We start from the raw sequence: 13,626 nt of genomic DNA, 5'->3' as shown, positions 1-13,626 counted from the left end.
AATTTGTTGAATTTAGAAAAATTTAAAATCAGTCACACGAGAACACTCATCGGACCAGCTGGATCTTACATTTTAAACATTACAATATGGCATTCCTCAGTGAACATTTAACAGGCCAACATCAACATCTTTATTGCTTTCAATAAGTGCAGTTGTTTTCGCTGTGCAGAGCTCTTAAAGGCTTGTTTATCATTTAGTGCTGCAATATTTTCAGAAGACCAGATAAGTATTTTTGTTAGGTATGGTTGGACTGATATCAATGCAGCAAGTAGCCAAGGGACATTGTTTGTGATCACCCGGAATTCCTAAAACAAAGATCGATTTGTATCTTTACACAATACACAACGTTTGCTCAAGACACAAGTGCTGCTGGGCAATTTGAATGAAATGTCTGCTATTTGATGCCAAAACAAACTGAATAGTAGCAAAACAAAACAGATGTTAGATAATGGTTTATTCATGACCACCCCAATAATATGCTGCAAGCTCTCTTGTGCAAAATGTAAAAAAAAACTAATAATAATTCAGTTTCTCTTAAGGGCAAACCGTTTTTACAATATAGTTAAGACTATTTAACAGTTGCCCTCAACCAAGCCAGAAGGATTTTGAGTAGGGCATCTGCATTTACTAGGATTTCATCGTTACCCATTCAGCCATCATGACTCAAAGGTCAAAAAGACATTTAAAAGAGCCATAACAGACATGAGACCCCTCCAAAATATAAAGGCATTAAAGTCATACTATGACTAGCTTTTTTGGAAAACCTCTGGTGACATCTTGTGGCTGGCGTGATACTTGCAGTGGGAATCAGAGGTAGTTATGACAAGAATTACCCATGTAATAGAACAGTACTTTTCAGTCTTTATGCTATGGATCCCAAAAGATCACCCTTATGAAAAAAACAATCCTAAATTAAGACCTCTTTAACAATACAATACTCAAATCCTCATACAGTAATGAACTGTTAATTGTGTTTTGTAAATTGTATATTTAAATGGATTACTAACATTTTTATTTTAAATTTAACATTGCATTTTTCCCTACTAGACCAAAGTTTGAAAACGCCTGTAGTAGATAAACATGTGAAATTCCTTGAAGATATTGGACACTTTCAGTTTTAGATATGAGGGTTAACATTTCTAGTGTCCCAAAAAAGTACATAAAGTGCACATTCTATGCAATTAAATACTATGGGCATAATCACCATTTAACAATTTTAAATTTGACTTATAAAACCTATAAATATGACCTAAACCAATTTTAATCCCCAAAACGTAAACATTTGTAATCCATTCAAGAATTTAAGCGACTCAAGAGATGAGACGGAAAGCAAAATCAGGAATGCCAGAACTTTATTGAATGATTAAGATGAACAAAGGAAATGGTAATTGGTCTGATCGTTTTCAAGACTTATATATTAAACTTAAGCATATTAATTGCCCCCACGAAGACGCAGAACAAGATGGAGGGTGGACTCCTTCTGGATGTTGTAGTCGGACAGTGTGCGTCCATCTTCCAACTGTTTGCCGGCAAAGATCAGACGCTGCTGGTCAGGAGGAATGCCTTCCTTGTCCTGGATCTTGGCCTTGACATTTTCAATGGTGTCACTTGGTTCCACCTCAAGAGTGATGGTTTTCCCAGTCAGGGTCTTTACGAAGATCTGCATACCACCTCTAAGGCGGAGCACCAGATGGAGGGTGGACTCCTTCTGGATGTTGTAGTCAGACAGTGTGCGTCCATCTTCCAACTGTTTACCGGCAAAGATCAGACGCTGCTGGTCAGGAGGAATGCCTTCCTTGTCCTGGATCTTGGCCTTGACATTCTCAATGGTGTCACTTGGTTCCACCTCAAGAGTGATGGTTTTTCCAGTCAAGGTCTTTACGAAGATCTGCATACCACCTCTAAGGCGGAGCACCAGATGGAGGGTGGACTCTTTCTGGATGTTGTAGTCAGACAGTGTGCGTCCATCTTCCAACTGTTTGCCGGCAAAGATCAGACGCTGCTGGTCAGGAGGAATGCCTTCCTTGTCCTGGATCTTGGCCTTGACGTTCTCAATGGTGTCGCTGGGCTCAACCTCGAGGGTGATGGTTTTGCCAGTCAGGGTCTTTACGAAGATCTGCATACCACCTCTAAGGCGGAGCACCAGATGGAGGGTGGACTCCTTCTGGATGTTGTAGTCAGACAGTGTGCGTCCATCTTCCAACTGTTTACCGGCAAAGATCAGACGCTGCTGGTCAGGAGGAATTCCTTCCTTGTCCTGGATCTTGGCCTTGACGTTCTCAATGGTGTCACTTGGTTCCACCTCAAGAGTGATGGTTTTCCCAGTCAGGGTCTTTACGAAGATCTGCATACCACCTCTAAGGCGGAGCACCAGATGGAGGGTGGACTCCTTCTGGATGTTGTAGTCAGACAGTGTGCGTCCATCTTCCAACTGTTTACCGGCAAAGATCAGACGCTGCTGGTCAGGAGGAATTCCTTCCTTGTCCTGGATCTTGGCCTTGACGTTCTCAATGGTGTCACTGGGCTCAACCTCGAGGGTGATGGTTTTGCCAGTCAGGGTCTTTACGAAGATCTGCATACCACCTCTAAGGCGGAGCACCAGATGGAGGGTGGACTCCTTCTGGATGTTGTAGTCAGACAGTGTGCGTCCATCTTCCAACTGTTTACCGGCAAAGATCAGACGCTGCTGGTCAGGAGGAATTCCTTCCTTGTCCTGGATCTTGGCCTTGACGTTCTCAATGGTGTCACTTGGTTCCACCTCAAGAGTGATGGTTTTCCCAGTCAGGGTCTTTACGAAGATCTGCATACCACCTCTAAGGCGGAGCACCAGATGGAGGGTGGACTCTTTCTGGATGTTGTAGTCGGACAGTGTGCGTCCATCTTCCAACTGTTTGCCAGCAAAGATCAGACGCTGCTGGTCAGGAGGAATGCCTTCCTTGTCCTGGATCTTGGCCTTGACGTTCTCAATGGTGTCGCTGGGCTCAACCTCGAGGGTGATGGTTTTGCCAGTCAGAGTCTTTACGAAGATCTGCATACCACCTCTAAGGCGGAGCACCAGATGGAGGGTGGACTCTTTCTGGATGTTGTAGTCGGACAGTGTGCGTCCATCTTCCAACTGTTTTCCGGCAAAGATCAGACGCTGCTGGTCAGGAGGAATGCCTTCCTTGTCCTGGATCTTGGCCTTGACATTCTCAATGGTGTCGCTGGGCTCAACCTCGAGGGTGATGGTTTTGCCAGTCAGGGTCTTTACGAAGATCTGCATACCACCTCTAAGGCGGAGCACCAGATGGAGGGTGGACTCCTTCTGGATGTTGTAGTCAGACAGCGTGCGTCCATCTTCCAACTGTTTACCGGCAAAGATCAGACGCTGCTGGTCAGGAGGAATGCCTTCCTTGTCCTGAATCTTGGCCTTGACGTTCTCAATGGTGTCGCTGGGCTCAACCTCAAGAGTGATGGTCTTGCCAGTCAGCGTCTTCACAAAGATCTGCATCTTTACGCTAGAAAGGAAACAAATGTAAATTAATTTCAACATATATTGCATTGGTGAATGCCATGCGCTTATTTTTCACTCACTTGTCAGAGTAAAAATAGTTGCTTGTCCGGACAAACAGAATTTGTGGTTCAAAAATAATTTATTCTGAAGCAATATTCTGTGTTCTATCAGCTTTGAAATACTAAAATCTGCATTTGTGATATTTACCCCAGGGCATTTCCCCCGATAATCTTAAAGATTATACATAATTTAAAATTCTTAAATTTTACTAATAAATTCAATTAGAACAACAAGACAATATATGGCTGTTGCCTTTCATATTAAATCACTTGCACTGAAAAATTACAACAGCATTAAAATGTTATGAGATGGTTTTAAGAAGTGTTGGGTGGGAGGGGGGATTATTTGACTTTTAAACATGAAGTTAAACCGGTGACAGCCAGTGACCATCTTAATGAGAGAATTCGGAATATGGCAGTGGTTTATGAATAGGTCATTGAATGTTTGACAACCAATTTGTTCAAAACGCCGAATCATTCAGTAATGAAACACAGATGAGTGTTGCTGTGAGATGAGCTATGGTTCTGGTGATGTTCATTTGGAAATTATTAATCAATATTTAAACTAAAATGTAAGTGATATTTATATAAACTACTTTATTGAATTGTTATATTAAAGTCACATTTTCAATCGTGACGTATTGAAGATGCACTCTTGGCTGTGTGACGTTGCCCAACTATCATGTTATAAATATAAAAAATATTTTGTATTTTTTTCGCAGTATAGTAACAGTTAACTTTGTGTGCTGCACTCATTTGTTTAGATTTCTCCTTGAGAGTCTGCGCGATCCTCAACAGCGCAACCTTATGTTACTGTCAGTATACATGTACATTGTTATCCACCATCAATCGCCTTTTACTAAACCTAATAAAATCAAAACCATTCTCTCGTTTCGGTGTTGTCCTAGCTAGTTATTTTGTTATTGGCGTTTTAATCAGGCTAAATTCTAAAATTATTTCACTCACCCCCTTCTAAAAAATAAATCTAACTTTTCGTGGACAAGCGTTAATGTGGAGCACTGAAAATTTTCTCATTTAGGAGCGTTAAACAAGCCCAGGAATTTTCTCTAGAAAGTGACTCATAATAAAAGAAACAAACAAGGTAGGTGCTCACACCATAACTACTGCTGACACAGCTGTGAGTCAGGTTTAACAAATGGGCGATTGAAAACAAAATGGCGACATTAACAAAAAATGGCCAGAATAAATAAGTAGAATACATAAACATACATATTTATACGAGTTAGAATTCGATGGGAGAAATAGTTTAATAACGTGTTGACGGCTGACAAATGTTTTAAACGCAGATGAATTCAGATAAGTTAGTCGATGACCTCGCCGCCCTATTTTGCGGCCTAATTCGCCGCCAAATTACTGAATGCGAACAAAACATACATATCCCATCGACGAACATTATTTAAATACGTAAACACATTATATATATATTTTTTTTTAACTAAACCATAAAGAATATACAAATTTGGTCAACAGAAACCACCAGGCCTGCTAGCATAAAAGCTACCGCGTTAGCTTTTTCTAAAATATACATATATATATTCGACAAAGAACTCAAATCAAACAGAATTCTGTTGTTTTAAAGCAGTGATATATCTGGCGTCGTTTGCGTATATTTTACTTCATACTTACAAACAAATGTTCTTTTCTTGAAGAGCACGGAGTTTATGAGTCTTTTTCCTTTCGTCACAGGAGCGAATCTAACTGCACAAAACAAAAGATCCGGGTATTTATACACAACGTGATGTATCCTTCCGCCGCTACGCCCAGCGCACTATTTTAAAAAACTGCAGCTATTAAATTTGAAAACTTGGCTTCATGGGAAAAAATAACATACGTGTTATGCTGATCATATATCAATAAGCATTTTATACATTCGTTTTGTGGACGTAAAACAGATATGTTTATTTGGTGTGTTCGTGGGGGTTGGGGTCCGGCGGAGTGATATGGTTTTCTGCACACGGTTGGCATTGATCAAATGTTTTGAGAACAAAATAATGACACATATAGGCTTCAAAATAACACATTGCCCGATTTCTGTGAAATATTTTTTATTGAAATAATGCACTTTTAAAAACACTGAGGTAAACGAGTTGATTTTGGGAATAGAAATGGCTCCATTTAATAATATCTAGGTCAAGAAAATGAACGCTGGCACATAGCAACAGCATTCAGTGCGTCACCAAGCGCAACGTCACGTTTTTCTCATTTCCCAAAACAAGACACAAAATTGCAGTGTTAATGAAGTTCACTTCAGTGATAGTTAGCTTCCGTCGTTACTCATCCGAGACCATAAGGAAGTAAATATACCTATCAGTATTTAATGTACTTTTTTAAGACTTACATCTGTAAATTGCATTACAACACGGTCTTACATATTAAGATTTAGTCACTTGATTCTCTTAATGATGCTGGTGATTTCAAAATAAGGCAGTTCAGGTGACACAGGAATATAAACAAAGTTATTGCATAATAATGATATTCCTCATCAGGTTGCTCTCTATTATGTGAAAGGCCTCCAAGGTGTATGGCACAAAATGGTCAAGTTATCCAAAGCTGAACACAAGAACTATTGCAATCAATGCAGAACTCTGTTCAGTTTCTTCCTCCTTTAGAAGTTATCTTTGGAGATACCTGTCAAAAGAAAGAAATGTTTTCAAAATGAGCATGGTTAATGCAAAACAACTAAAGACAGCGGCCTATAATCATAATATACTGTATATAGGCAACTTACACAGTGCCCACTGAAAGTATTGGGACATATAGGCCTAATATAATTGCTTTAGACAACAAAACACCAAATCAAGTGGCATCTGCACATAAGCGATGCTAGAATTTTTCTACAACTAGCTTCTGCCAGTTTTGCAATGACTTTATATCAACTAAAAGCAATTTGACCTAGTAGCGTAACCACACATGTAGTTCACCTTAACTATATTCTACTAACCTTTGACGACCAGAAAGTGTCCAAATTCATATACAGTCTTTTATATATATATATATATATATATATATATATAAATTTCAAACCTATCAAACATATTTCTGTCAACAGTTTAGCCTGAAATGTGTGCTTGTGCTCTCTTTCTTTCAAATAAATGACACATGCTTTAATGTTTGTCCTCCAACTAAATGACATTCAGACATTTTGTGTTTCAATAGTTTTTGGGGCCAAAGTATGTTAAACAATCAAAAGGATGCACTTACTTGTGCCCATCTTTTCAGGTTTGTAGGAGTTTTAAAATCTCCTCTCAATACCTAAGAAAAAACATGGAATAAATGGAAATGACTTTATTACATTTACAAAAAACTACACTTCAAAAAGGGTTTGTTTTTAATGACATAGAAGAATCATTTTTGTTCCTGGAAGAACCTTTTAATTTTTAAAAGAACCATTTTTTTTAGTCTAAAATACATAAAAAAAATCGAAAGAGCCATTTTCCACTAAAAATAACCTTTTGTGTCATGGATGTTCTTCATGGAACCAGATGCTGTTACATCGTTAAATGATGATCGTGCACTGCTTGAGTGATGATACTGACACAAGCATTTTCACATGGCAGCTTTACTGTGTTATATGTATACAGGTGACACACTGAGTTGTTCTGTGCATGTACAATACAACAGGGAACCAGTACGGAGTGTTGTAAGGATAAAACATGCAACTCTTATACAATACACAACAGATGCCAATAATAAAAAGTGTTGGGTAGCTTACTACAAGAGCGACGCTACTAACTTAACTAAATTTTTCAGTAGTTTGACAGCAGCTCAGTAACTTTTAAAACAGTGCAGCTTTTCCAGGAGCTAACTACTTTTTACAGCAAGTAGCGGTGTAGTGCAAAAAAAAGCTTCATTCTGTTTTACATTTTGACGAGCCATTGAAGTGTTATTGTCTAATAAGATCAGGACATTTTTGCAAACTAAAATTGTGTGCAAACATCCATTGTTTCATCACACATCTTGCGGCTTTACGGTTCACTGAGAAGAAATCGTCTGATGATTACGTAAAGGACATGCAGTTGACATTTCATATGAATTGACCTATAAAGGTTACACTGTAGTATATACTGTACAGTAATTTATGCAAGCCAAAGATTAAAAGTGTCTGTGTCGAAGACTTCAAGCTCATACAGGTAAATAATAGCTTTTTTAAATTCATTAATTGTCCTGCTTTATTGCATTGATATCAAATGTCTATTTCTGATGTTATGATGACCCATCATAGTTTAATCTGTCACGCCACGATTTTTGTAATCAACCTTAAAGATCACCAATGTCATGTTTTAAGCCATTGCTTTGGCAAAGTATCTGTCAACCGAAAAGAAACAAAAAAAAGTATTCAGTTATTTGTAATATACAATGTCATTGTAAAAACAAAAATCAAAGTAGTTTCAATGTAGCTACTTTTTTATAGTATCTTAACTTTAACTTACAAGTGGCTTGTAGCCTCTCAAACTACAGTTTCAGAGTTGCTTCCCCAACACTGATAAGAACCTTTATTTTTATACTTCCTATCTTTATTTTATAGAGTGTTGCAACTCTGATTTTTGAGTTGCACTGAATGAATTGAAATGCACATATTCTGTATTCAGATATACCCTTTGAGTATTGTTGATCACTTCGGGATCTGGTGGACCATAGTCTGGGGGATTGGCGTTGGGGTCGTAGCCCAGTTTACGGAGCATCGGAGCGATATTCTCCATGTCCACCTGGACGTCCGCTGGGATGTGGCCGACCCATCGTGTGAGAGCTTCCAGGTTAACTGGTTTGATCACCTGATCTGTGGAGCGTTCGGTTCTTAAAAACATAGCAAGAAGTGAATATTGACAAGAAACAGAAGAAGGGCGAAAAACAGGGATAGGCAACGTCGGTCCTGGAGTGCCGCTGTCCTGCAGAGTTTAGCTCCTCCAAACCTCATCAAACACACCTGAACAAGCTAATCAATGTCTTCAGGATCACTAAGGGTATGTTTACATGACAACAATATGCTTAAAACAGAGAAGTTTTTCCTTCGAGTTTTCCACGTACAGACGACACCATTGTCAAAACGATCCCTATTCACTCAGATCCACGCAATCCACGACTAAAAACACTGTATTTGCTGCCATGCCATTAGATGGCGATGAAATACTGACAAGTAATATGTGCATGAGATTCAGAGATTCGCGTTTTTGTTCTTAACACGGAGACGGTTTTCAAAAACGTCCACTTTGAAACCCGTTTTCAAAAGTTTGCGTTTTCATGCACCCAAAACGGTGTTGTGAACGGCTAAAACGCATAAAAAGTTTTACGTTTTTAGTTGAAAACGGTGTCATGTAAACAGCCCCTAAGGCTGTGTCTGAAATCTCCCACTATACCCATGGGCACTATTTGTGGGGACAGCCATTTGTAGTGGTGTCCGAAACCATGTACAACTGATGTACGCTCAACAGCTAGAGAATACCGATAATGCACCCTAATATTCACATCAAATGAATTCCCGCATTTCGACAGAAGATGACACCGCAGCTGAATCATCCATTTTCAAAACCGCAGGTCCAATGCGGTTACAGCGTAATATAATAATACAGGTATAAATTCCTTTTTAATTGATTATTAAATTGTTTAATTAAGGTTTATACATGCTAATTTCCATGACAGAGTTGAAGATAAATCTTTTCATTACTACTGGAGCTGCCAGTTTGCTGAGTTTTCAAATAATTATTAAACCGCAAGCACAAACTATGCAAAAGCAGCAGCCCTTCCTGCGACTCAGTGTCCGAATCACTCACTCGTTTTCATTCCTCTCCTTCAAGTGGAATATATTAGTGGATTGTATGCACTAGGGAATAGTAATTGAGGGTATAGGGGACGATTTCGAACACAGCCTGAGGCTACAGGCAGGTGAGTTGTTTTTTTTCAGGGTTGGAGCTAAACTCTGCAGGACAGCGGCACTCCAAGACCAACAGGTCTATCCTATAGGCCTAAAACATGAAATGTAATTTCACCCTACCGAGACAGTGATACCCCTCCTGGCCGCCCGATGGCCTCCTCATGGTGAAGCACCCCTTCATGCCACGGGGATTTGAGAAAATGAAGCACACGCTGCATGGTGGCTCGTGGCTGGAGCACCAGATCCTCATAGCGGACCGCCATACACCGCCTTTGGCCTACAGCCATACACTGGGAAAGCATCACTTCAATTGCATTGCTCCATTTAGTCAGACAGTCCCTGTAGCTGGACAGGTTGAAGCCAGAGATAGTCACTCGTCTGGAGATCATAGAGTGAACTGACGCTCGACCATCTCTGAGCATTAGCAGGAATTTCGAGCTGAAAGGACAGATGATGACAGGTGGAATGAGTGAAATGCAATGAAAAAGATGAGAAATGAAATGGATTTTTCTGGCATTTGAACAACAATAAAGTTCAAGCAATTATTTTAGACATTTGTCTATTTGAATATATTGCCACATAATCTCATCTCAGCACTTTTGATGAATGGCTATGCTATTTATTTTTATATATATTTACACTATATATCAACATTTGTGAGATCTAGTCAGTCAAAACAGTTTTGAGTTAAATTGATTTTGTGTCTCTGGAAAATAATGATCTAGGACATTGTATTATGTCAATTGATTAATTAATGGGGTTATTATTCAGTATTTCCATGTAAATTTAAGACATCTAATCTATAGGTTACTTGAGTGAAATCATTCAATTTGCATTTACAGTGTTTCTATTATGACCTTTCATCAATTAAAATATGGGCAATTAATTATGTAAATCTTTATGTAAATACCTTTCAGATTAATCTCTTTTACTGGGATTCTGCTTTGTCTGTCGTCAGTTAATCAATTATTCAACTAAATTGTCAAAATGTAATTTTAAATAGAATAGTTGATTTAGTAATTTATATATATATATATACATATTATATATATATGTGTGTGTGTGTGTGTGTGTGTGTGTGTGTGTGTGTGTGTGTGTGTGTGTGTGTGTGTGTGTGTGTGTGTGTGTGTGTGTGTGTGTGTAGTGGGGTAAGATGGCCTCTTTGAATCATTTTACATTTTGTTCTATAACATCTAAACTTTCTATTTATTTCCTTTAATAACACATTGGCTGATGCATCATCATCCTGCACATGCTGAACTTGTTAAATGTTACATATATTACAATTTAAAAGTAAATGCACATGGTTCTTAAGGGGGCATCTTCTCGCATGTAACTCTAATATATTCCTGTTATGTAAAGCTGAATTTTCAGCATCATTACCCCAGTCTTCAGTGTCACGTGATCCTTCAAATATCATTCTAATAGGATTATTTGCTTGAGAAAAATTTATTATTATAATCAATGGTGAAAGCCGTTGTACTGCTTACCATAATATTTTTTGTGAATTCTTTGATGAACAGAAAGTTAAAAAGAACAGCATTTATTTGAAATCTTTTTTGGGGTTATAATGTGAAAGCCTTCTGTGACTGTCACTTTTGATCAATTTAATGCATCACTGCTAAATTATATATATATATATATATATATATATTTTTTTTTTTTTTTAAATCACAGTAACCCCAAAATCTTGAATGGTGGTGTAATACAAAATATGCTTATACAGTATATATTTTTTTAAAATATTGATTTAATCTTATCAAGTAAAATAAAATGAATAATTAATGTAAATGTCTTTGTGTAGAAATTTTTAATTAGCATAAAATAAAATAATATAATCCTCTAATCTTACTTGGGGAAAATGTGCGACAGGTAAACTGCGCTCTTCAGTGTAAAGGGGTCTTTATTGCACAGCACTCGTGCAGGTTCTCCATGACGCGCGATGACCTCCAGGAGGAAGGCAGTGGTTGCAGCGTCCAGCATCTCTTGACTGACTCCCTCGTCCTCCAGAGCCCAGCGTTCCCCTGAGTCCTGCCTTCCCCATGCCTGTCGCAGGGCCAGCATCCTGGGGATCACCCGCGTCTCTTCCCCGCAGCGGATGTCAGGGTGGGCGTCGAGCATGACACGCATCAGAGTGGTCCCTGATCGTGGAACACCACCCACAAACACCATTGGGGTGTTCTTATTATACCGATACTGTGTCTGGTTCCAGTTTCGAGACCGTATAGACACCATATGAGTTCTGGGAAGCTCTCCGTGGCATGCCAGCACTCGATATAGAGCCCTAGTAAGAGTCCACGATCCGAACACGGTTAACAGGAGTACAACTACCCGTTTGACTGACAACCGCATCACTCTGAGACATCGCAAGAGAAAAACATTTTAAGTTTAAACACCGGATTGACTGCACTTCCTCTATTGGGTACTTCTGCAAATAATGACTGCAAAATAACTGGTTACAGGAACTATACGTGTCATTGATCAGATCTTATCTATGAGTCATACAACATTCTTTAAACATGACTTTTTTGCATATTAAAAAAAAGTGAAAGTGGTTTATGCAACATGCATGACATACACAGGAAATATGGAGCTGAAAACGAGATGCATTAAACACGATACATTAAACACGATACATAGCCTAACTCACCTTCACAAGAAAAACAATGAACATCGCATGATCTCCATGCGCTGAAGTAGCCTATAGTCAAATGGGCAGAATGCACAAAGAGGAAGTGAACGCAGTTTAGAAATACTATCAGTTGAGATCTTTCCTGGCAGCCACAAACAGTTCTCCTCTACCAAAAAACTTGCGAGATGTCTTTTCCTGTGTCTCTAAACCGCAAATGTGCTCAATCTGTGCTGAATGATTCTTTGCTAAAACGTGCAAATTTGATAGAAATGCATACATTTAACACTTTCAAAAAACATTTAAAGGAAATGCATGGGTGAAATGAGAAAAGGTGTGAAACTAGTATTTGCATGTAAGTAGGAGGCTGGATGTTTCCACTCCATTGACTGTGCTGACATACCCAGAAGGAAGATGTTATTGATTGCAAGTTACTTTTTAATTGTTCATTTATGTATCTCAGAAGATTCCTCAGCAAATCTAGACACAAATACTGACATACAGTAAAAATATAGAGCTAAGATTAGTTTAGAAGTATTCGATTGAATGATCATTTTGAGTCAAGGTCAATTACTGCAATCTACTGCTGTCACATACTGTTGTTCAGCAAAATTTTGCAGTCATTTCAATATAAATCCACACAAATACATCAACAGTCCCCGCTCAATTTTTCACCAGCGCTGGTTGCTGGTTCCGATGATATTTTTTTTCCAATAGGGCTTTTTAAAAAGGTCTTTGTTAAAGACTTATAAGCCACGAACCAAGCCAATCAGCTACGAGGTGAATCACAACACTACAAACTTTGATTGGAAACAAAAAAGTTTATGAAAATCGAACAAAATTACAAAGGTATAGAAGACTGTGTACTTAAGTGAGGGAAAGAACTACAATCCCATGAAGCTTTGCGAACAGTATAATGAATAAAAAAAAGTACAAATGTTGATTAGGCCTACATATAAACAATATATTTTAAGTTTATTGCAAAATATGCATGTAGGCCTACAAATATTTAAGTATTTTGAGAGCTTAGAGAGATAGACTCAATTATGTCATCATGGGAGTGCTCTGGGAGCTAAAGAGCTAGGACAACGCTATCTCACGACCAATTCGAACAAATTTGTACGAGTGATTAAAAAGTGGCTAATTCGTATGAATTCGTACGACCTCACTCAACCCACGTGATGGGTAGGTTTAAGGGCGGGGTCAGGGGTAGGTCATTTGTACAAATTCATACGAATTGGGCAACTCGTAAAATATGTAGGATTTAGCAAAAATCGTACTAATTCGTACGAGTGAGGTCGTATGAATTCGTACGAATTAGCCACCTCGTAAAATTTGTACGAATTGCCGTGAGATCGGTCTGGCTAGGAGAGCAAGTTGCTTTTTTCAACTCACTGATTGGTGGAATTTTCTGTATGGCATCATGGGTAATGTAGTGTTTCACTATGAATTCTGCTGATAAATGCAATTATTTTTTAAAAAATAAGCTGAAATAACATGGGCTGACAAAATCAACTTCCCTGTGGAGAAATTGAATGGACTTTTTACTTCCGGA

The 13,626-nt window shown here is 38.5% G+C and overlaps 3 protein-coding genes across 4 annotated transcripts in view; 1 reads left to right on the top strand and 2 right to left on the bottom strand.

Annotated features, from left to right (window-relative positions):
* Positions 1 to 13,626, top strand: part of septin5b (septin 5b) — a 297,634-nt gene that overhangs the window by 26,369 nt on the left and 257,639 nt on the right. The gene's annotated exons all lie outside the window — the stretch shown is intronic.
* On the bottom strand, positions 1,336 to 5,294 carry ubc (ubiquitin C). The gene is made up of 2 exons (XM_077243567.1): positions 5,200 to 5,294; positions 1,336 to 3,497 (listed from the first exon to the last, which is right to left on the bottom strand). The coding sequence occupies exon 2, from the start codon at positions 3,488 to 3,490 to the stop codon at positions 1,433 to 1,435; it is 2,058 nt and encodes a 685-aa protein (XP_077099682.1). The 5' UTR covers positions 3,491 to 3,497; positions 5,200 to 5,294; the 3' UTR covers positions 1,336 to 1,432.
* On the bottom strand, positions 5,602 to 12,225 carry tpst2 (tyrosylprotein sulfotransferase 2). 2 transcript variants are annotated; one of them, XM_077243565.1, is made up of 6 exons: positions 12,093 to 12,225; positions 11,295 to 11,798; positions 9,563 to 9,880; positions 8,169 to 8,367; positions 6,775 to 6,825; positions 5,602 to 6,201 (listed from the first exon to the last, which is right to left on the bottom strand). In XM_077243565.1, the coding sequence occupies exons 2-6, from the start codon at positions 11,792 to 11,794 to the stop codon at positions 6,163 to 6,165; spliced, it is 1,107 nt and encodes a 368-aa protein (XP_077099680.1). In that variant the 5' UTR covers positions 11,795 to 11,798; positions 12,093 to 12,225; the 3' UTR covers positions 5,602 to 6,162. The 2 variants fall into 2 exon arrangements, with proteins under 2 accessions (XP_077099680.1, XP_077099681.1); XM_077243566.1 differs by lacking the exon at positions 12,093 to 12,225 and having other exon boundaries at positions 11,295 to 11,934.

Source organism: Siphateles boraxobius, unplaced genomic scaffold (genome assembly GCF_051911475.1).
Source record: "Siphateles boraxobius isolate OS27281-9 unplaced genomic scaffold, OSU_SipBor_1 25, whole genome shotgun sequence".
Lineage (NCBI taxonomy): Eukaryota > Metazoa > Chordata > Actinopteri > Cypriniformes > Leuciscidae > Siphateles > Siphateles boraxobius.
Note: the sequence above shows the minus strand (reverse complement) of the source record. Positions and strands in the feature narration are given on the sequence as shown.